The sequence below is a fragment of the Podarcis melisellensis genome (genome assembly GCF_964234715.1).
Source record: "Podarcis melisellensis genome assembly, chromosome: 15".
NCBI classification, from domain to species: Eukaryota; Metazoa; Chordata; class Lepidosauria; order Squamata; family Lacertidae; genus Podarcis; species Podarcis melisellensis.
Window position 1 is genome coordinate 31,870,574 of NC_138532.1, and position 20,637 is coordinate 31,891,210.

The 20,637-nt window shown below is 45.9% G+C and overlaps 1 protein-coding gene and 1 long non-coding RNA gene across 2 annotated transcripts; one reads left to right on the top strand and one right to left on the bottom strand.

Annotated features, from left to right (window-relative positions):
• Positions 1 to 1,372: 1,372 nt before the first annotated feature.
• LOC309357947 (uroplakin-3b-like) lies at positions 1,373 to 16,011 on the top strand. The gene is made up of 6 exons (XM_081890671.1): positions 1,373 to 3,660; positions 8,158 to 8,307; positions 9,641 to 9,860; positions 13,161 to 13,237; positions 13,497 to 13,626; positions 14,573 to 16,011. The coding sequence occupies exons 1-6, from the start codon at positions 3,603 to 3,605 to the stop codon at positions 14,742 to 14,744; spliced, it is 807 nt and encodes a 268-aa protein (XP_081746797.1). The 5' UTR covers positions 1,373 to 3,602; the 3' UTR covers positions 14,745 to 16,011.
• LOC309358053 lies at positions 15,187 to 17,848 on the bottom strand. Its single transcript, XR_014163313.1, has 2 exons — positions 17,518 to 17,848; positions 15,187 to 15,250 (listed from the first exon to the last, which is right to left on the bottom strand). It is a non-coding gene; the product is annotated as an uncharacterized lncRNA (long non-coding RNA).
• Positions 17,849 to 20,637: the final 2,789 nt, after the last annotated feature.

The following is a 20,637-nucleotide window of genomic DNA, read 5'->3' on the forward strand; positions in this document are numbered from 1 at the left end:
AGTCACCAAAGTTTTTTAGTAACTCCCCATCTGAATCACTATTTTGGGGCTGTGCTGATTTGTGAACAAAAAGCAGCCTCAGGGCCTTGGCACCCTGTTCAGACATGACGTGTAACCCTTTATTCCCTTTTCCAATCAAATTTTGTAACTGCTGGAGCGCCATCAGGCCAAAAGATAACTTTGATCCCTAAGATTTTGGAAGGTAAGGGTGTTGTAGTTTGGGAGTGATTTTCCCACTTAAAGCACTGTGACAAAGGAATGGAGGAGTGGAAGTTTCCATTGGGACACAGCTCACACTCATTGCCCACTGCCATTTTTTACTGCAGTGTAGCAAATGAATAAAGATTATGCCAAGGTTGACCATAAGAGGGAGACATATGATCCACATTGGAGATGGAAGATCAAATCTCTGTCCAATGTGAGATTCATATCCCCATGGGCAGGGCTCAGCAATCCAGGCTTTTCTCTCTTTCCCAGCTACTGGCAGACCTTCCCAGTTTCTCCAGCTTCTGAGAATTCAGACACCTTTTTGAATTTCTCTGGCCTCCTGTGGACTAGGAACTTGGTTTTGACATCAAAGCGGGCCCAGCCTTCAAGCAAAGCCGACTTACCTCTGTGCTGTCTTTGCTGATCTGTATGAATGTCCTAAAGCTGAGCTATGTGTGAAGTATTTGGCTCATGAGCCTGACAAAGTTTTGAATCTAGACCATAAATGCTCAGCTGCTGGGAACAGAGAGCATAATAACCTCTAAACAATAAATACTTTTGCACAGAACTTGGAATCTGGTGATTTCTTCCTCACATTTTACTGTGATTGTTGGAAATTCTACGTGGAGAAAAACTGGATGCAAGCGTCTTGTTTAAACTACTCCTCTGCCCCACCTCCTTTTCAAACCCTACCTTAGGAGTCATGAGGACTAGTCCCTTACACTTAACAGTAATGAAATAAAATACAAATGAAGCCCTCCAGCTGCAGAATTCCACACATAGTAACCATTGCTGTACAGTGGTATCTCGGGTTATAGACGCTTCAGGTTACAGACTTTGCTAACCCAGAAATAGTAAAGGTAAAGGGACCCCTGACCATTAGGTCCAGTCATGGCTGACTCTCGGGTTGCGGCACTCATCTCGCTTTATTGGCTGTGGGAACCGGCGTACAGCTTCCAGGTCATGTGGCCAGCATAACTAAACCGCTTCTGGCGAACCAGAGCAGCGCATGGAAATGCCGTTTACCTTCCCGCCGGAGCGGTACCTATTTATCTACTTGCACTTTGACGTGCTTTCGAACTGCTAGGTTGGCAGGAGCAGGGACCAAGCAACAGGAGCTCACCCCGTCCTAAATCTGGTCCTGATAGAACCACCGACCTTCTGATTGGCAAGTCCTAGGCTCTGTGATTTAACAAACAGCGCCACTTCAGGATAAGAACAGAAATGGTGCAGCGGCAGCGCAGCAGCAGCGGGAGGCCCCATTAGCTAAAGTGGTACCTCAGGTTAAGAATAGTTTCAGGTTAAGAACGGACCTCCAGTACGAATTAAGTTCTTAACCTGAGGTACCACTGTATTCAAACACAGCCACTTGGTGAGGTCATCCTTCAGACTCTGGCAAGGGGTGAAAACTCCAATTTAAAGAGAGGAAAAGGTTCGAGAACAAGCATCCTATAGTGTTGTAGACTGTGAGCCTTGGGAATATCTGGATTTTGTCTTATTTTTTGGTGGTTCACCCAACCGAAAAAGAGCTCGTTGGAAGGAGGACAGAAAACTTGCGTCAGAGACAGAGTGAGCTACCTCCTCTGAGTAGAAGCAGTCCCAGGGCGTCTTTGCTTCCAAGGCACAGAGACATTATCGTTCTGCCCCCTCCCCGCAGAAGCTTGGCTGCAAGGAGGAAATGCCAAAGCAGTGGATCATCCAGAGAGACATCAGGCACGCTCCTCTTTGAATGAGTGCCCTGTGCTCTCGGGAGTTTACTCATCATTTAATCTCAAGTCTCTTTGGGGCAGCTCAGACCTGCCTGCCCACATTAATGGACTGCCCAGTACAACCCAGCCTTGTGGAACTGGTTTGGCAGCATTACCCCCTAGCCTTGTCCGTAACCTGTGTGACAGGTAGCATGGCTAGGACTTTTACACATCTGTGTACCCACTCCCCAATCCAGACTGGTCTGGTGGCATTTTTCGAGTGTTTCATGCCTTTCCTGTCTCCCACCTGCCACGCTGTTCTTTTCCTGTGTTCCGCTGGCCTGGTTGATGGACCTACAAACATTTGTCCTCAAATATTGCTTATTTCTTAACTTAAAAGCATTTATGGACCATTTATAGGGAAGTTTATTTTTAATCTTTTATTATGTTTTTTATATGTGTTGGAAGTCACCCAGAGTGACTGGGGCAACCCAGTCAGATGGGTGGGGTACAAATAATAAAATAATAGTATTTACTACCACTACTACTATTACCGGTACTCCTACAATTATGGGATAGGGCATCCCTATTTTAATCAGAAAAATGTTGGAGTGTATGGACCTGTAGTCTAATGAATTGTTGGGCAGTACAAATAACAGAATTTGATGAGGCCCTCAGTTACTGAAGGTAATGGGGCCCTTTATATGTCCAGCTGTCCTTTGTCAATAACAAATTGCCACTGTTTTTTGTGTTGAATATATGCTATATGGTATTTTATGGACCTAATAGGTATCTAAAGCTATTTGCACATAACAAATAGGAGCCTACACAACACAAAAGACTGTTGCTGTATGTAGGTTTTATTTTACTTTTTACTTTTTATCTTATATTTTGGAAATGTTCATCCAGTTGTTGTTTACCTTTAATTTTTTGGGTCCCTCCAAGAGAGTGGATAGCTTGTTTAGCTTATATGTAAATCTGGCACTGGTCCTATTCCATACCCTCCAACATTTCTCCAATGAAAATAGTCCTAAGGAAAAGTGGGACATTTTGGGATCAAATCAGAAACTGGGATGGCTTTTAAAAAAATAAAATAAAACCAGGGAAGCGTTCATGGTGAGTTCTCTTTTTCTGGAAAAAAGTAACACTGGGCATTATTAATAAATAAAAAACTGTCTTGCCAAACAAAGGGCAGCCAGGACTGGCTAATACCTGGATGGGAGTGTACAGGGGACCTCCCTGTGTATTAATTTTTTGATGGAAGGTATAAAATAAAATTCAGGAACGCCAATAGGTAGATTTGGTTATGAAGTATCTTGATCCATCACACCTGGACCAGAGGGGCTGCTGGTCTCATCCGGAAGCTCTTCCCATGTTCCTCTTGCTGGCTGTTTTGTGTGTGTGTTTTTTCGGTGGGGCAGAATAAAAACAAGACAAACCTGCTCACTATCAGGGTCAAGATCCTCCTTACACAGGCTGGGAGGAATGTGGAAAGTGGGGAAGGGCCTAGGGCAGCCCCTGAAGGCAAAACAAAAAAAGAAAAAGAAAAAGAGCCAGCCAGTTGAGGAGAAGAGGAGGAAGATATTTCGCCTCAGTGGTCCTCTCTTCATTTGCACCTAGGACAGCGAGAGAAGCGGTTTCTGTGGCCCTGACCATCTCCTGTTTTAGTGAGGAGAAACATCTGGAGAAGATCCGGGCTGTGTGAAGATGGCCTCCTTCCTTCTGCTTCTGCTGCTGGCAGCTGGAGGGACTGTCGCTGGCATAGGTGACTATTGTTTGGTAACACTGTGAATTTTAAATATAATGTTATATATAATCTGACCCATCCCCAGGATTTTGGGGTAGTTCCTTCAAAGAAACCTGGGAACGACAGACCCTCCAAGTGTCCCTATTTTCCAGGGACAGTCCTGAATTTACAGAAGCCGTCCCATTTTATGATTTGATCCCAGATATTTTCCTTAGGATGTCCCTATTTTCATCAGAGAAGTGTTGGAGAGTATGGAGTTATGCGACCGCCGAGATGTCTGAAGGCAGCCCTGTAGAAGGAATATATTTTTATTTATTAATGTTTTATTGCATTTTTATACGTATTGGTAGCTGCCCAGATTGGCCGGGGCAACCCATTCAGACGGGTGGGCTATAAATAATAAAAAATATATTATTTTAATTTTTATTGCGGAATGAGGCATCCCTATTTTAATCGGAGAAGTGTTGGAGGGTATGGAACTGTAGAGTTGCAAAGTGCTGGGGGTTGTAGCTCTGTGAGGGGGAAAAGAATGTGCTTTAAAATGTGGCATATGTGTGTGGAGCAGTGCTTGGGATTTTTTTTAGTTTAGAGGAAAAGCTGAGTAAGAGGCAGCATGATAGAAGTTTATAAAATTGGACAGAAGAAAGTTTTTCTCCCTCATAACACTAGAATTTGTGGACCTCAAACAAAGTTGAATGTTGGAAGTTTGATGCACCTTGAGTGATGATGACCAGGGTAGGCGGAATGGAAGGAATAAATTTGATTCCGTTCCTCTTTAAAGATAAATTTGCTCTTCCTGAAACAATGCTTGAACCAAAACGCATCCATCCTTCAGAATTCACACTTCTCCAAATTTTGTAGTGTCATTCTGCAACTGAATAAATGGTACGAAATGCAAGTACTGTGGTAAAATATGCATAAAATCTGCATAGATCCGTGAAGGAAAGATACTTAAAACATGCATTCTATCCCATATATTACTTTGCAAAAAGAAAAAGAAAGAAAAGCCAAATTGCATAAAAACATGTAGATTTGGAGAAATTCAAACTTCAATGCTACCAAATTTTCATGGCAAGTTGTTGTTTTTTTCCAATCTGATGTGGAAATGTGGAGACTTGAAGAATAGAAAAACGAGAAGTAGAACTTGATAGATTTGCCCATCTCTATTGGGGAGGGGAGGATCGCTGTTTGCTGCTTTGCCTCAGGCAGCAAACCACCTACCCTTTGCCCAGTTAACCAGGACGACTTGGGAATGGAACCAGACCATACATTTAAACTACTGTCATACAATTTTATATAGTAACGGCTTTCCCCCAGAGAATTCTGGGAGCTGTAGTTTGTGAAGAATGCTGAGAGTTTATTATCTATTTATTTCGTCTATATCCCACCTTGCCTCTCGAGGAGCTCAAGGTGGCGTACGTGGGTCTCCCTCTCCCCAGTTAATCCCCACAACAACCCTGTGAGGTAGATTGGGCTGAGAGGCAGTGACTGCCCCGTTCCCCCAGGTCGCCCAGTGAGCTTCATGGCCGTCTGGGAGAGGGGGGCGGATTTGAACCCTTGTCTCCCAGATCCTAGTCTGAGACTCTACCCAATACACCACCCTGGCTGTTTAACGAACACTCCATCTCTTTCCCCTGGCGGAGCTACAATTCCCAGAGTGGCTTAACAGGTAAGAGAGAACTCTGGGAATTTTAGCTCTTTGACGGGGGAATAGGGGCCTCCTAACAACTTCTTTTAAAAATTATAATTTTTTTTGGTATTTTCATTTTCAAAAACCACTGTGTTATTTTACATATCTTTACGTTACCTATACAGTCATACCTCAGGTTAGAGACACTTCAGGTTGCCTTTTTTTTGGGTTACGGACCCGCCAAAACCCAGAAGTACCGGAGCGAGTTACTTCCGGTTTCAGCGATCGTGCATGTGCAGAAGCGCTAAATCACGCTTTGCGCATGTGCAGAAGTGCCGAATCGTAAACCGCATGTGCGCAGACATGGCACTGTGGGTAGCGAATGTGCCTCCCACACGGAACACGTTCGCAACCCAAGCATCCGCTGTGTTCTGACTCTCTCGAGTCAACCACTTCGCCCCATCCCAGCCAACTGACTTTCTAACTTCCAATTATAATTTCATCCACATTTCTCATTCCCCACATCTACCTTTCCTTTTACTTTAAGATTCCTTATCATTGTAAATAAGTTTCTAATTTTAACTGACAAAACTTTAAGCCAGTCCTGTTAGTGTTGTTAAACGTTTACAATGTTATTTCAAATAAATAATAATTTTACTCCGGTCTTTTTCAAACTGTTGGTCTCGCTGGTCTCGGATTTTCCCGTACAGTCTTGCCATCTCTGTATATTCGATCATCTTGTTCTGCCATTCTTCGACTGTCGGGGTTTCTTGCTGTTTCCACTTCTGGGCTGAAAGAATCCTTGCCGCTGTTGTTGCGTATAAGAATATAGTATGGTCTTTCTTAGGGATCTCTTCTCCTAACATACCTAACAAGAAAGCTTCTGGTTTCTTATGGAATATGTTCTTACACACTTTCTTAAGTTCATTATAGATCGTGTCCCAGTATGCTTTCAAAACCTTAGGGCAAGTCCACCACATATGGTGAAAGTTACCTTCTTTTTCTTTACATTTCCAACATAAATTATCAGATGTTCTATACATTTTTGCTAATTTAGTTGGCGTCAAATACCATCTATACATCATTTCCCATATATTTGCCTCCTAACAACTCTCAGTGCCCTTAACAAACTACAGCTCCCAGGATTCTTTGGGGGAAGCCATGACTGTTTAAAGTAGCATTGTATGGTGTGAATGTGGTCCAGGTTTTCTTGAAAATCCATCTTCTAAGATCACTGAGAAAGGAAGGATCGCATCATGGGGGGCTCCCATTCTGAGGGGTACAGTTGGCACCTATGCTGGGGTCTCTTTCATCCCAAAGGTATCCAGAGCTGTTGAGCCTGACAGCAGACTTGCTGCCCTCACCTGGAGAAACACTAGATTGCATGGCCAGTTGGGGGGGGGGGTGCCTGGCTGATCTGTCCAGAAAAAAGAGGAGCTTGTCTTGTGTAAATTTATACACTCTAAAAATTGCAGGGAGTAGTGAATAGACGCCCCATTCCCACCATATGTTCAAAGCACTACAATACCACTATGGGATCCGTGGTTTGTTGAGGGTGCTGAGAGATGTCAGGAGACCCTAAATTCCTCAGAGAACCATGATTCTCAGAGTGTTTTAACAATCCTGCTTCGCAGGGAACTCTGGGAATTGTAGCTCTGGGAGGGGAACTGGGGGGGGGGTTGTCTTCTAACAACTATAATCACCTTTAAGAAGCAACAGATCCCATAATTATTCGGGGGAAGTTAGTAGTTTGTTTAAACTTTAAAGGTGGGCTTAGACACAGTCTTGGTGGATAAAGCTAACAATGGCTACTAGTTGTGATGACATTGTCTTCTCTCCACTGATTGGGGGATTATTTACTTATTTATTTATTCCATCTGCCTCCCACCTTTCCTGCAAGGAGCTCAGGGCAGCAAGGAAAGCCCATGTGGTGTAACAGTGGGAATGTTGGATGAGCCCCTGGGAGACCATGGTTCGAATCCCCACTCAGCAATGAGGAAGCTTACTGGGTGAACTTGGCCCAGTCACCAGTGATTTTTTTTTCCTGGGGATACACAGATTCACAAAATGTTTTTGTACTTTTGTCCATTTACTGTATTTATTTTCCCCGATTTGAACCATAAATTGGTGGTTTTCTTTGAGTCAAAATGAGAGTAACCGTAAACATTTTTTTAAGGCAGGGGAAAAAGCACTGCCAGTCAACATTCCTCAGCCTAATCTACTTCACAGGGTTTCTGTGAGGACAAAATGGGGGAACGATGTACACCACCTTGAGCTCCTTGGAGGAGGAAGTGCTGTACGTACAGTGGTACCTCAGGTTACAGACACTTCAGGTTACAGACTCCACTAACCCAGAAATAGTACCTCGGGTTAAGAACTTTGCTTCAGGATGAGAACAGAAATCATGCGGCGGCAGTGGGAGGCCCCATTAGCTAAAGTGGTACCTCAGGTTAAGAACAGTTTCAGGTTAAGAACGGACCTCTGGAATGAATTAAGTTCTTAACCCAAGGGCCCACTGTAATCAGTCAATAAATGCATGGTTCTCCCTGTCTCTGTTTTATCCTCACATCAACCCTGGAAGGTAGGTTAGGTCGAGAGACAGTAACTGGCCCAAGGCCACCCAGCGAGCTTCCTCATGGCCGAGTGGGGGTTCGAACCCTGGTCTCCCAGGCCCTAATTCTCAGTGCTCTAACCACTAGATCACACTGCCTCACTTCCCTTTGGGGCATCTGGCTGGCTGCCGTGAGAACTGGCTGCCTGGCCCCCTTTGGCCCGATGCAACTGCAGGCGTCTCCTGATGCCCTTCTGATGGCAAATGTTTGCGTACCTCACAGTTTTCTGCATCTGGGAGTAGGAACCCACTGAATCTCCCTGTGTATTTTCAGAGACGATCTCCTACACCCCCTCTGTCTCCAACAAGCCATTGGAAGGGAAAACCACTCAAAGCACCTTCGCCCTGACACTACCCCACTGCATTTTTGACCGATTTGCTAATGCCTCGGACAGTATCTGGTTGGTGGTCACGTATGCGAACGGTGAGTCTGCGGTGAGCTTTTTGTAGAGCCCACTAAAATCTGGACAATGGGGTTAGAGGGGGGAGGGTTCTCAATTTAAACCCTTGTCAACTCAAAACTACCTGCAACTTTTACTTTTCTATTTCCCAGTTTTAATTTTTGACATCTCTCCCAGTCTGAGTTGCTGCAACACTCAGATATTTTAGAAAGCCAGGGTTGTAGATGAGTAGAGATGGCATGTTGGCAGTTAATGTAACAACCTTAAAAGCAGGGCTGCAAGCTTTCAGCAATAAATAAATCAACTTGAAGCAGCAAGAAAAGACAGGCAGCTTAATTTAGGTTACAAAATGGTAAATGTTTCTAAATTTTATGTCTAAGCTAAACAAGCTATAGCTTAGGGAGTCGACCCCCCCCCATTTTAATATTAATATACTTCTTCTTAATTGTATTTCAGTTCAACAATTACTTTGATAAAATACATATTTTGTTATGTGCAAATTGCTTTAGATACCTATTAGGTCCATAAATTACCACATAGCATATATTCAACACAAAAAACAGCGGCAATTTGTTGTTGACAAAGGACAGCTGGACATATAAAGGGCCCCATTACCTTCAGCAGACGGACACAGGTGGCTCTGTGGGTTAAACCACTGAGCCTAGGACTTGCCGATCAGAAGGTCAGTGGTTCGAATCCCCGCAACGGCGTGAGCTCCTGTTACTCGGTCCCAGCTCCTGCCAACCTAGCAGTTTGAAAGCATGTCAAAGTGCAAGTAGATAAATAGGTACCGCTCCGGCAGGAAGATAAAAGGCGTTTCTGTGCACTGCTCTGGTTCGCCAGAAGCTTAGTCATTCTGGCCACATGACCCGGAAGCTGTACGCCGGCTCCCTAGGCCAATAATGCGAGATGAGTGCTGCAACCCCAGAGTCAGCCACAACTGGACCTAATGGTCAGGGGTCCCTTTACCTTTACCTTACCTTCAGTAGCTTACGGCCTCATCAAACCTAAATCTGGTCCTGATAGAAACGCAAAGATGGCTTGCTAAAAACATGCAGTCTGGGTTTGGAGCAACCAGCCCAAACATGCTTACTGGTTGGTTCACATGGGGGAAAGGTTTAAGAAGAGTTTGGTAGTCCTTTCTCCCAAGGTGATGGGGTGTGACCTCGCTAAGCCTGGCAGGACAGCTTACTCTATGATATTAACCCCTTAGTGCATTAATTAGAGTTAAGCATGTTGGTTATGAGGCTGGAAGTATTCTACAAGCAGAGGGGGCTGTCTTGGTCCTTACAGAAATATTCCTTCACCAGCAAAATGTTTCATTCCTGCCCCCGCTATGCCCCCTCCACCCAACAGCCACAGCCAGATTCAAGAACCCCAAAACACCTCAAGAGATCCCGCCATACGAAGCTCTGTTCACCTCTCACGGCTACATGACCATGAAGTCCACCCCCGCCCAGTACTGCAAAGCCGGTAATCCCAATACCGTCCTCCGGGTAGGAGGCGAATCGTCTTGCAAGAATGACGACACCCAGACCAGTTGCAATGGGCCGCTGCCTTCTCCTGCCTCTTTCAGGTAACAATTCATCAGCTGACTTGATGCAGAGCAGAAGAGCTGAATTTGCATGGGAAACTCAGAGACCCTTAGCCAATTCAACTATGATTGTTGTTGCTTGCCACCCCAATCTCTGAGTGATGCGAGATTCCAGGGGTTCCAGGCGCTTCCCCAGGGATCGTGTTCCATTTTGGAAATGTGGCACAGCGGAGACCGTGGTGTATTTAGGATATAATGGTTTATTGACACATATATACAACCTAAGCCTACGATGGAGGGGCTCACAGCATTAACACTCCAATGGGGCCTTGCTTCCCGTATGGACGCAGCCCTGGATTCAGAAAGAAACCAGACACATCTCTCTCTCTCTCTCTCTCTCTCTCTCTCTCTCTCTCTCTCTCTCTCTCCTTCCTTCCTTCTTTCCTTTCTTTCTTTCTTTCTTTCTTTCTTTCTTTCTTTCTTTCTTTCTTTCTTTCTTATCTCTCTCTTTCTTCCCAGTTTGCTGCTTTGCCTCTAGCTCACATCACTGCATCTCTCTGCTCTCAACTCTCGCTCTGTCTTTCTAACTACCTGGAGTTGAGGGAGGGGCTTCACCCACTGGCCATCTCGCACAGAGCCCCTTTCCTTTGTCCCCCTTAATGGCTCATCACCCAGGCTATCACTTCCACCAGAAGGCTAGCCTGGCTCTTCCAATAATTAGAAGCCTTTTTAAATTCTAACACTCGCTGGATCCAGGGATTGGAAGGGTCTCGGCATACAACCTAACAAACTCTTAACATTATTATTATTATTATTATTATTATTATTATTATTATTATTATCCCGTCTTTTCCTCAAACCAGGGCTCAAGGCAGCTAACACAAATTAAAGCAAGACTGATAAAATATAGAAAGCTCCAAGACAATCATTAAAAAGTAATTAAACTATAATAAAATTAAAACATGGCTTCCAGAGATGTTTGAAAACGCCACACACCCCTCTTAGAAATGAAGTGACCGTGTCGTCAGTCCTGGCTTCTCTGAAGCCTGAGGCACCTTGAGTTTCTGATGGCTCAGAACCATCCCTCTGCCCAAACATCCGTGGCAGAGCAGATCTGTTCAGCCAGAAATTCCACATTGCACTCCACGTGAGTTGACATTTCTGAGGGACTGGAACGAGGCCTCAGGCGAAGGAGCTTATTATGGGTGCAGTCAGGGCTCTGTCTCCTACTTTAAACACAGGCCTGGAAGATACAGTAAAGGCCTCCGCCCTGCGATCAGGTGAGAGTCTCCCTTGCAGAGAAAGTTTAGATTGACATTTATTGAGCAAGTTGGAGCTACTTGATTAGAATGGGGGTAGAGATGCTCCTTCAGGTAAACTGGGCCGAGGCCACTTAGGGCTTTAAAGGTCAGCACCAACACTTCAAATTGTGCTTGGAAACATACTGGGAGCCTATGCAGGTCTTTCAGGACCGGTGTTATATGGTCTCAGCGGCTGCTCCCAGTCACCAGTCTAGCTGCTGCATTCTGGATTAATTGCAGTTTTCAGGTAACCTTCAAAGGTAGCCCCACATACAGCACGATGCAGTAGTCCAAACAGGAGATAACTAGAGCATGCACCACTCTGGTGAAACAGTCTGCGGGCACGGAGGGTCTTAGCTTGCCTACTGGTAGACAGCTGCCCTGGACACAGAATTGCGCCTCCATGAACAGCTGTGAGTCCAAAATGACTCCCAGGCTGCACACCTGGTCCTTCAGGGGCACAATTACCCCATTTAGGATCAGGGAGTCCTCCACACCTGCTCGCCCCCTGTCCCCCAATAACAGTGCTTCTGTCTTGTCAGGATTCAGCCTCAATCTGTTAGCTGCCATCCATCCTCCAGCTGCCTCCAGACACTCACACAGGACCTTCACTGCCCTCACTGGTTCTGATTTAAAAGAGAGGTAGAGCTGGGTATCATCTGCATACTGATGAACACCCAGCCCAAACCCCCTGATGATCTCTTCTAGAGGATTCATGTAGATATTAAAAAGCATGGGGGAGAGGACGGAACCCTGAGGCACCCCACAAGTGAGAGCCCAGGGGTCTGAACACTCATCCCCCCAACACCACTTTCTGGACACGGCCCAGGAGGAAGGAGCGGAACCACTGTATGACAGTGCCCACAGCTCCCAGCCCCTCTAGACAATCCAGAAGGATGTCATGGTCAATGGTATCAAAGGCCGCTGAGAGATCCAGCAGGACTAGGAAACAGCTTTCACCTTTGTCCCTAGCCCGCCAGAGATCATCAACCAGTGCGACCAAGGCAGTTTCAGTCCCATGGTGAGGCCTGAATCCCGACTGGAAGGGATCAAAATGGTCCACATCCTCCAGGGTGCTTGGAGTTGTTCAGCAACCACCAGCTCAAACACCTTCCCAAGAATGGAAGATTTGAGAGTGGGCGATAGTTGGCCATATTGGCCAGGTCCAAATATGTGGTTTTTTTTTAAGAAGCAGTTTAATAACTGCCTCTTTCAGTAGGTCTGGGAAGGCTCCCTCACTGAGGGAAGCATTCACCACCCCCTGGAGCCCATCGCCCAGCCATTCCTGGCTCACTTTTATAAGCCAGGACGGGCAAGGATCAAGGAGACAGGTGGTTAGTTTCACTCGTCCAAACAGCCTGTCCACATCCTCGGAGGTAACGGATTGGAATTGAGGGCTCTAGCACTCTCCCGCCCCAGCCCTGCTCCCATGGACGAGTCTACCTCTTTCTGAATCTGAGCGACTTTATCTGCAAAGAACTTTGCAAAATCATTGCAGGAGATCTTGGGGTCATCACCAGGCCCCAATGGCGAAGGTGGTTCCATGAGATTGGGTTCAGTTTACATTGAAAGGTGAACCCACATAATTATTTCCAAAAGAACATGCAAACTAAAAAAATCCCAGCCATCCTTTGAAATTTGCACTTCTCTGGTTAAGTTATGCGTACACAAATGCATATACTGGGGTAAAGCATGCAGAAGAATGTGTATATTAGCAAAAATAACATACACCAATGCTTTATATTAGGGGAAATATAAATAGTAGGGGGAATACATCTTGCCAAGAATGCATATATTAAGCAAGACTGCATACGAACGTGTGTTTATTAGGGGAAATGCAAGTGCATTTTCCTAAGGCAGGGTGATGTGGGAATTTGAAAAGCCAAATTTAGGGCTGGGAAAATGAGAGACAGAGAGAAACCAAAACTAGATGCACACGCTGGACCTAGATTCAACCAGTGATTTGTTCCAATAAAGTTTAGTAAGACATCCCTGATATTTCCACTCACCCACCTCTGTCTCTTTTTAAACTCCTCCTCAGAGTGAAATTCCTTATCATGGATTCCAAAGGACCGAAAGCTGAAACAAAGTGGTCCGCTCCAATTCCGTTGAAAGGAGGTATGTTATAAAAGAAAGAGGCTTGCAGAGAAGATCTGGGCTGGCTCAATGTGATTTGCCACCTGAGGCAAAGGGCAACATGGCTTCCTGTCACCAGAAGCTGACCAAGCGGGCAGGGTAACTGGCAGAGTCCTCACAAAGGCACCTGAGTCAGACCATCTAGCTCAATATTGTTTACACTGACTGGCAGCTGCTCCCCAGAATTTCAGGCAGCCGAGGAACCGATAAGAAAATTGCCTCCTTTTGTTATCTCTTTCAGGTGAAGCGTGGGAGACAGTGGATACCTGGCCTGGACGTCGCAGTGGAGACATGATCGTCATCACCACTATTCTCTCTGCCCTTTGTGGGGTTGTCACCATCGGTTTCCTAAGCACCGTCAGCTATGAATGGTAAGACTTTGCCGGCAGGCTTAGTGGGGTACTGGAGGGGGATTGTGGCAGAGGGCAAGTCCCGGGTTTTACTCCAGTGAGGCCTTCTGCTAAAACACCAAAGTGATCAACAGGCCCTCCCTGCTCCCCTCATAACGGAACTTTTAGGTTTGTTAGCACAGAGGGAGTCGGAGGATGAGGAAAACCATCCAACCCACAGGCTAGGTACGTTTTCCCTTTCCTTTGATGGGATTCCTGATTCAGGCTAGCAGTTCAAACAGCAGCTGTGTCACATTTTGCTAAAGCACAGCGTTTTCTTACAAGCAGAACTGAGTTGCACTTGCATTGCTTCGTATGTAAACCGCAGGAAGATCTGTGCTTATATTAAGAGAGCCAGTGTGGTGTAGTGGTTAAAAGCGGTAGTCTCGTAATCTGGTGAACTGGGTTCGCATCTCCGCTCCTCCACATGCAGCTGCTGGGTGACCTTGGGCCAGTCACACTTCTCTGAAGTCTCTCAGCCCCACTCACCTCACAGAGTGTTTGTTGTGGGGGAGGAAGGGAAAGGAGATTGTGAGCCGCTTTGAGACTCCTTAGGGTAGTGATAAAGAGGGATATCAAATCCAAACTCCTCTTCTTCTTAAGTGGGATATTTCAAAATATATTAAAAAATGAACGAACGCATGCTGTCAGATGTAAGCACCACTGAGTGGCAAGGCTAAGGCCAAATCTCCATGGGAGAGCATCTGTTTCGCAGGCAGAAGATCCCAGGTTTGAGCCCCAGTGCCTCCAGTTTGGGCTCCCTGCCTGAATTCCCTGGGAGCCACTGCCAGTCTGTGTAGACAGTACTGAGCTAAATGGAGCAATGATCTGACTCGGTATAAGAAGGCAGTTTCTGATGCTGCCCCCCTCACTCGTTCCCAGCTTTCCTCCGACATTCATGCTCTGTGCTCTCTCTCTCTCTCTACAGCTTCAAGCTTTGCCGCCCAGGCCCACCGGAAAACCAAGAGGAGCCCCCACGTCAAGACCCCTTCCAAGGCAGCCGCTATGATACGCACCACATCCCTCCTGCTCCTCCTGCGCCTCCCCCTCCCCCTGCCATGGACATGCCAAGCCCCCACCACCTCAGCACTGCTTCCTAGAGCACCCCGCCCCCCCCGGGTCGGGTCTCTGGGCAGATCAACACACACCCTACGTCTAAAACGCACATTTCAAGCACATGACTTCCCCCAAAGAACTCTGGGAACTGTAGTTTGCTAGGCTCGCTGGGGACAGTAGCTGTGCGATGGGAAGACTACAGTTCCCATAATTCTTTGGGGGAAGTTGTGTGCTTGAAGTGTGCACTGCGAAGATACTTTAAGTGTGGCCCTGCCCTCCCGTGTCTGTTTGCAGTCTGATTCCATCCAGACCAGACAGCCACCCACTCACCCCAAAGTAGTCCTGTTACAGTACCAACACTCACAACTTAATCCCACCACCTTGACCACCTTCATTCTCCAGGTTTTATTCTTCCACTCAGCAATATAAGCCTGTCCTCCATTCACTTTTTCGAACGTCACATTACTAAGCTGGCTGTGATTGTTTCCTCTTTTTCCTTTCCTTTCCTTTTCTTTAAATGACTTTTTATTGGGTTTGGTAAACAACAGTCCTGGGGATAATAAATGATGTGAATAAAGAGAATGAGTCTTCTCATGTCATTTGTATAACAAAAAAAAAACACAATAAATTTGCAGCGATATCTGCGACATACGGTGTGTTAGTGATCAATGTAAAGGTTCTTGGTTTAAACAAACACAAATGGGAAACAGGACAGAACAGAATTATCAGGGAACATTCAGCATCGCATAGATAAGAGTCCAACCGGGAGCCCTCGTGGCTGTGCTTCGATTAAGTATGAGTAATAGTCATTGTTCCTCTTATGTTACCAATGGAAAAAAATATAAAGTGTTGGTTTATTGATAAATGGGGGAGGGGGTTCAAAGTGAAGATTATAATTTACATTTAAATTTTGATCAACCAGATTGAGACAAATGCTGATGGGGTGAGGGAAAATTGTCTATTTTCTGGAATACTGGCATAGACTCATAAAACTAGAGTTGGCTGGGGTCCCAAGGCCCGTGGCTATCCTACCTCTACTTAAAACCCCCCAATGAAGGATATGTCATGAAATTCAACCACACTGGGCTCAAGCCATCTGTCCACATGTCAACCATAGTATATTTGTTAATCTCTGAAGGAGGGCTGTTTCTCAAACTGTTTTGTACCGATTGTCTATCATTGTGCCAGAAAGGTCTCTCCAGTATGTTGCATGTTGCCACTTATAATAAATGGCTTATTCATTCTTTACTATGGAAATCCAGATTGTTGTCTTGAAACACATTTAATAAAGCTAATTCTGGTTTGACTGCCCATTGCTGTTTCGTTATTAATTTCTCTGAATATCAAATTCCAGAAAGGCTGGGTTTTTGTATGTTTACCCACCATGTGTGTAGAAGATATGGGACATTTTTTAAAAAAAATAATAAATGACAATAATAATATAATGCAGACTCCCCCCCCCCATGCCCACCTGTTTTCTTGAATCCAGCACTGTTCAAATTTGGTGCTGGACGCAAGACATGTTTCCTTTGGCAGGGATCAGACATGTATGTTACATCACAGTTTTGTTGCCACAGGAGAAGGAACTGAAGCTTAAATTGTTCTGGTCGCCTCGCCTCAGAAAGGATATTGCAGAGATGGCAAAAGTTCAGAAAAGGGGACCCAAAATAATAAAGGTAATAATAAATGAAGAAAGGCTGCAACATTTGGGAAATTTTAGCTTAGAGAAAAGGCAGGAATGCTTTTGAAAGCCAGAGAAGAGGAGAGGTCTCTTATGCTCAGATCCTGCTTTTCCCATAATGGGCATCAGGTTGGCAAGTGTGAGAACAGGATGCTGGACTAGAGGGGCCTGGGCCTGAACCCACGGGCTCTTATGTTCTTAAACAGATCTACTGTTCTTTCTTCTTTTCATTTCCTGAATTTTCCTGTTCTTATTTTTCTTTTATTTACTTTTAGGCGCACGTTACACAAAATGAGAGTTAATTTTGCCAATAGAATCTATGTACAAAAGCTCTGCGTGTGCCAGCTTGACGTTGCATAAATAAATCTTGAAAAAGAAAGAAGCAGCCCTTTGGAGATCCGAACGTGGAAATCCTAAAGCAGGGCTGGGCGAGATTGAAAATATTTCTCTGCCACTGAAGTGTGAAAGGGTTTGAGTCACCCAGTGCGCTAACATATGAGCCCCACCCTGGATACACAGACCTGGACACTGGTGCTTGGGGATTCCCACCCCAACCCCACCGGATGGGACTCCTTCCTGCCGCTGGAAATAAGAGAAAAGTTTGTCAAATCTTAGTTTTTCTCCCTCTCACAACACTAGAACTCATGGGCATCCAATGGAGCTGAATTTTGGAAGATTCGGTACAGGTAAAAGTAAGGACTTCTTAAACTGTTAAACTGTGGAACTCCCTTCCACAGGAAGCAGGGATGGCAGCCAAATTGGATGGCTTTAAAAGAGGAATGGGCAAATTCATGGAGGAAGAGGAGAAGGCTATTATGGCTCTGCTCTGCCACCACAGCTTGAGACGGCAATGCTTCCGAAAACCAGCTGCTAAAAACCAAGTATGTGGGTGGTGCTGTGGTCTAAACCACTGAGCCTCTTGCACTTGCCAATCAGAAGGTTGGTGGTTTGAATCCCCGTGAGGGGATGAGGTCCGTTCCAGCTCCTGCCAACCTAGCAGTCTGAAAGCATTCCAGTGCAAGTAGATAAATATTGTATTTTTCCATGTATAAGACGACCCCTATTTTTTTTTAACCCAAAATTAAGAAATTAAGTTGTTTAGCTTTGGGGGTGGGTCACTTCTGCCAATCGCACACCCGCCTGCCCGCCACTGCCAATTGCTTGCCACAGCCACTGCCGGTCACACACCTTGCCGCAGCCAATTGTCTGCCCACTCACTGCCACCAACCGCCCAGCCTCCCACTTGCCACAGCTGCCAATCGCCTGCCCAATTGCCGCAGCCACAATCGCCAGTAGGCCTTGCCTCAGCCACCAATCACCCACCCAATCGCTGCTGCTAATCTACTGCTTGCTGTTGCCATGAATCGCACGTCCCCCCACTGCATTCACTATCCGTGTATAAGACGACACCCAATTTTTGCCTATTTCTTTATTTTAGCAAAAAGCATCGTCTTATACATGGAAAAAATACGGAAGGTACTGCCAGTGCTTTTTTTCTTTCTGGGGGTACGCACCCCTAAACATTTTGTGAATCTAAGTTTGGCCTCATTGAGGGGCAGTATTTCAATATGAGTAGGAAAATGAGAGTACCCCTAAACATTTTTTAAGAAAAAAAGCACTGGGTATCACTGTGGTGGGAAGGTAAACGGTGTTTCCGTACGCTCTGGTTTCCGGCACGGTGTTCCATTGCGCCAGGAGCGGCTTAGTCATGCTGGCCACATGACCTGGAAAGCTGTCTGTGGACAAACACCGGCTCCCTGGGCCTGAAAGCGAGACGAGCACCGCACCTTGTAGTTGCCGTTGACTGGACCTAACCATCCAGGGATCCTTTACCTTTTTTTTTTTTTTTTACGTTGCTGGAAACCACAGGAGGGGAGCAGGCTCTGGTGCTCAGGTCCTGCATGTGGGTTTCCCAGAAGAGGCATCTGGTTGGCCACTGTGAAAACAGGATGCTGGACTAGCTGGGCCACTGGCCTAATCCAGCGGGTTCTTCTTAGGATCTTATCATCAGAGTTCAAGGACATGTTCCAGTCACGCAGAAATGCTCAAGGAGAGTACAAAGGAACACTGGTGAGGCCTTTGGAAGAGCTGGGGTCCCAAGGACCAGGCAGGAGGTCTCGAGGGCTGCATCTGAGGTTGCCAACAAGTGATTTAACAATGGAAAACATTGCAGTAGTGTCTCATACCTCACATTAGCGAACTGTGGAAAAGGCTCTAAGGACTGAAAGTGGAGATGCTATGTGTATTTTTCTCTGTTTGTTTGCTTGTTTTGTAACACGAGGAAACCTTTAATGAAAACACCGACGGACATAAACAACAACCGTTTCAAATCCAATACAATGCAGGTTGGGATTTAAAAGGAAAACTCTCGCTAGAATTGGAAGGTATTTGGTAAGCACCGAAAAGGCAATAAGAGGCAGGAGGATGTTGCAGAAGGAAGGGGCTGCCCCACTAAAGGCCTGATTCTGGCATCGTGAGGGCCAGAGAGAGGGAGGCCTGGAGAGTTTCAATTAGCAGTGAAGAAACCAAACTGATCACAACAACAGTCTTGTCAGTTAGGCTAGGCTAAGTTAAGATATGCAGAGAAGCAGCAGATCTTTTCAATAAGTGGGGCAGCAATCCCCATACAATGTACTGGGCCCAGGAAATCCTGTTAGCATCCATGCCCCCCACCCCCAGTCTTCAGGGTCTCCTTGTTCTATATCAGTTGCAATCAACTGAAAAGTTCACAACGATCCATATAGACTGTCACATGCAAATGTTAAGCAAATCTGTGCCCATATTTGGACAAGCGAAGATCTGAGGAGAGAAAGGCCCCAAGGCAGGTTGAGCTGCCTACCCAAGAGCAGGCTCCTCGCAATTTAGGAAGCGCCACTCTGCTAAAAATAACCAATAGGTGCGGCCAAGCTGACCTCAGCGCATTGGAAGCCTTTTGCTCACCTGCTTGGGCTTGTCGGCGTGTGATCTTTCAGTCACACACTTGAGAACTTTCCCTCGACGTTTTGCGTTGTGTTTCCGTTGCAAAAGGGCTAGGTTTCGACAAGGCCCCAACCCTGCGCTGTCGGGTGCGGCCGAGTCCTCATGAAGGACGACAGCTGTGTTGCCTGTCACCATTTTCTTTCTGGGCAGGGTTTTGGGTCTTTTTAATGGGAGTGCAATGAGCAGAAAGAAAGTCGGCCAGCGTAGCGTTCTGAAATTCTTCAACAGCGCATAATTCTGGAGTCCTGACCCACAAGGTGTGGCCACACGGCCACCAGCTTCGGAAGGAGATGAGACATATCTGCTAGGAAAGAGGTGTCTCTCAACAACTATTAGCTGCAAGAAACCAGTAGAACCTCCAGGTTCGGATGCACTCTATCTCCGATGTTGACCCAGTGTGTGTGGCAGCTGTGAAAAAAGCAAAATCCATGTTAAGGATGATAAGGGCAGGAACTGAAAATAAAACTGCCATTATACAAACCTATGGTGCAATCGCATATGGAATGCTATGTACAGTTCTGGTCACCTTGCCTCAAAAAGGATATTGTAGAGTTGGAAAAGGCCAATTCAAATGATAAAGGGGATAGAGAAACTCCCGTATGAGGAAAGATTGCAGTGTTTGTGACTTTTAAATTTAGAGAACAGCGTAACCCCAATCCGTCCCTATTTGCCTGGAACATCCCCATAATTACAGAAGCCATCCTGGCTTCTGATTTGATCCTGGAACGTCCTGGTGATGAGCGGGTGCTTGCAGTGGTGCCACGCTCTCACGCGAGTCAGCTGCCTCCCACGAGAGCGCGGAAGACGCACGTCTTTTGGTGCCGCACTCTCGCAATTGCCAGCTGGCTTGCGTGGCACCGCTGCTCCAAAAGACACACTTCTTGATTTTCGTCAGATTAATGTTGGAGACTATGGGACAGGAAAGAGGAGGCAGGATCAAAGTTTATAAAATCACATATATATTTTTCTCTCTCTCTAGTGAAACTAGAACTTGTAGATGTCCAATGAAGCGGAATATCAGAAGATTCAGGAAGATAAAGTTCTTCACATGGCACATAATAGGACTCACTTCCACAGGAGGCAGAGAGGGCCATCAACTTTAATTGGACAAATCAATCAAGGAGAAGGTTATCATTGGCTGCCACCCATGATGGATCTGTCTTGCTTGTAAATACCAGTTGGTGGAAAGGTGCTCTTAGGCTCAGGTCCTGCTCGTGGTTTTCAGTTTGGGGCATCTACTTCACCACGATGAGAACAGGATGCCAGACTAGATGAGC

Coding starts and splice junctions, on each gene's coding strand:
- LOC309357947 (XM_081890671.1), top strand. CDS start 3,603: ATGGCCTCCTTCCTTCTGCTTCTGCTGCTGGCAGCTGGAGGGACTGTC. Junction 3,661..8,157: donor AGGGACTGTCGCTGGCATAG/GTGACTATTGTT, acceptor GTGTATTTTCAG/AGACGATCTCCTACACCCCC. Junction 13,238..13,496: donor TCCAATTCCGTTGAAAGGAG/GTATGTTATAAA, acceptor TATCTCTTTCAG/GTGAAGCGTGGGAGACAGTG.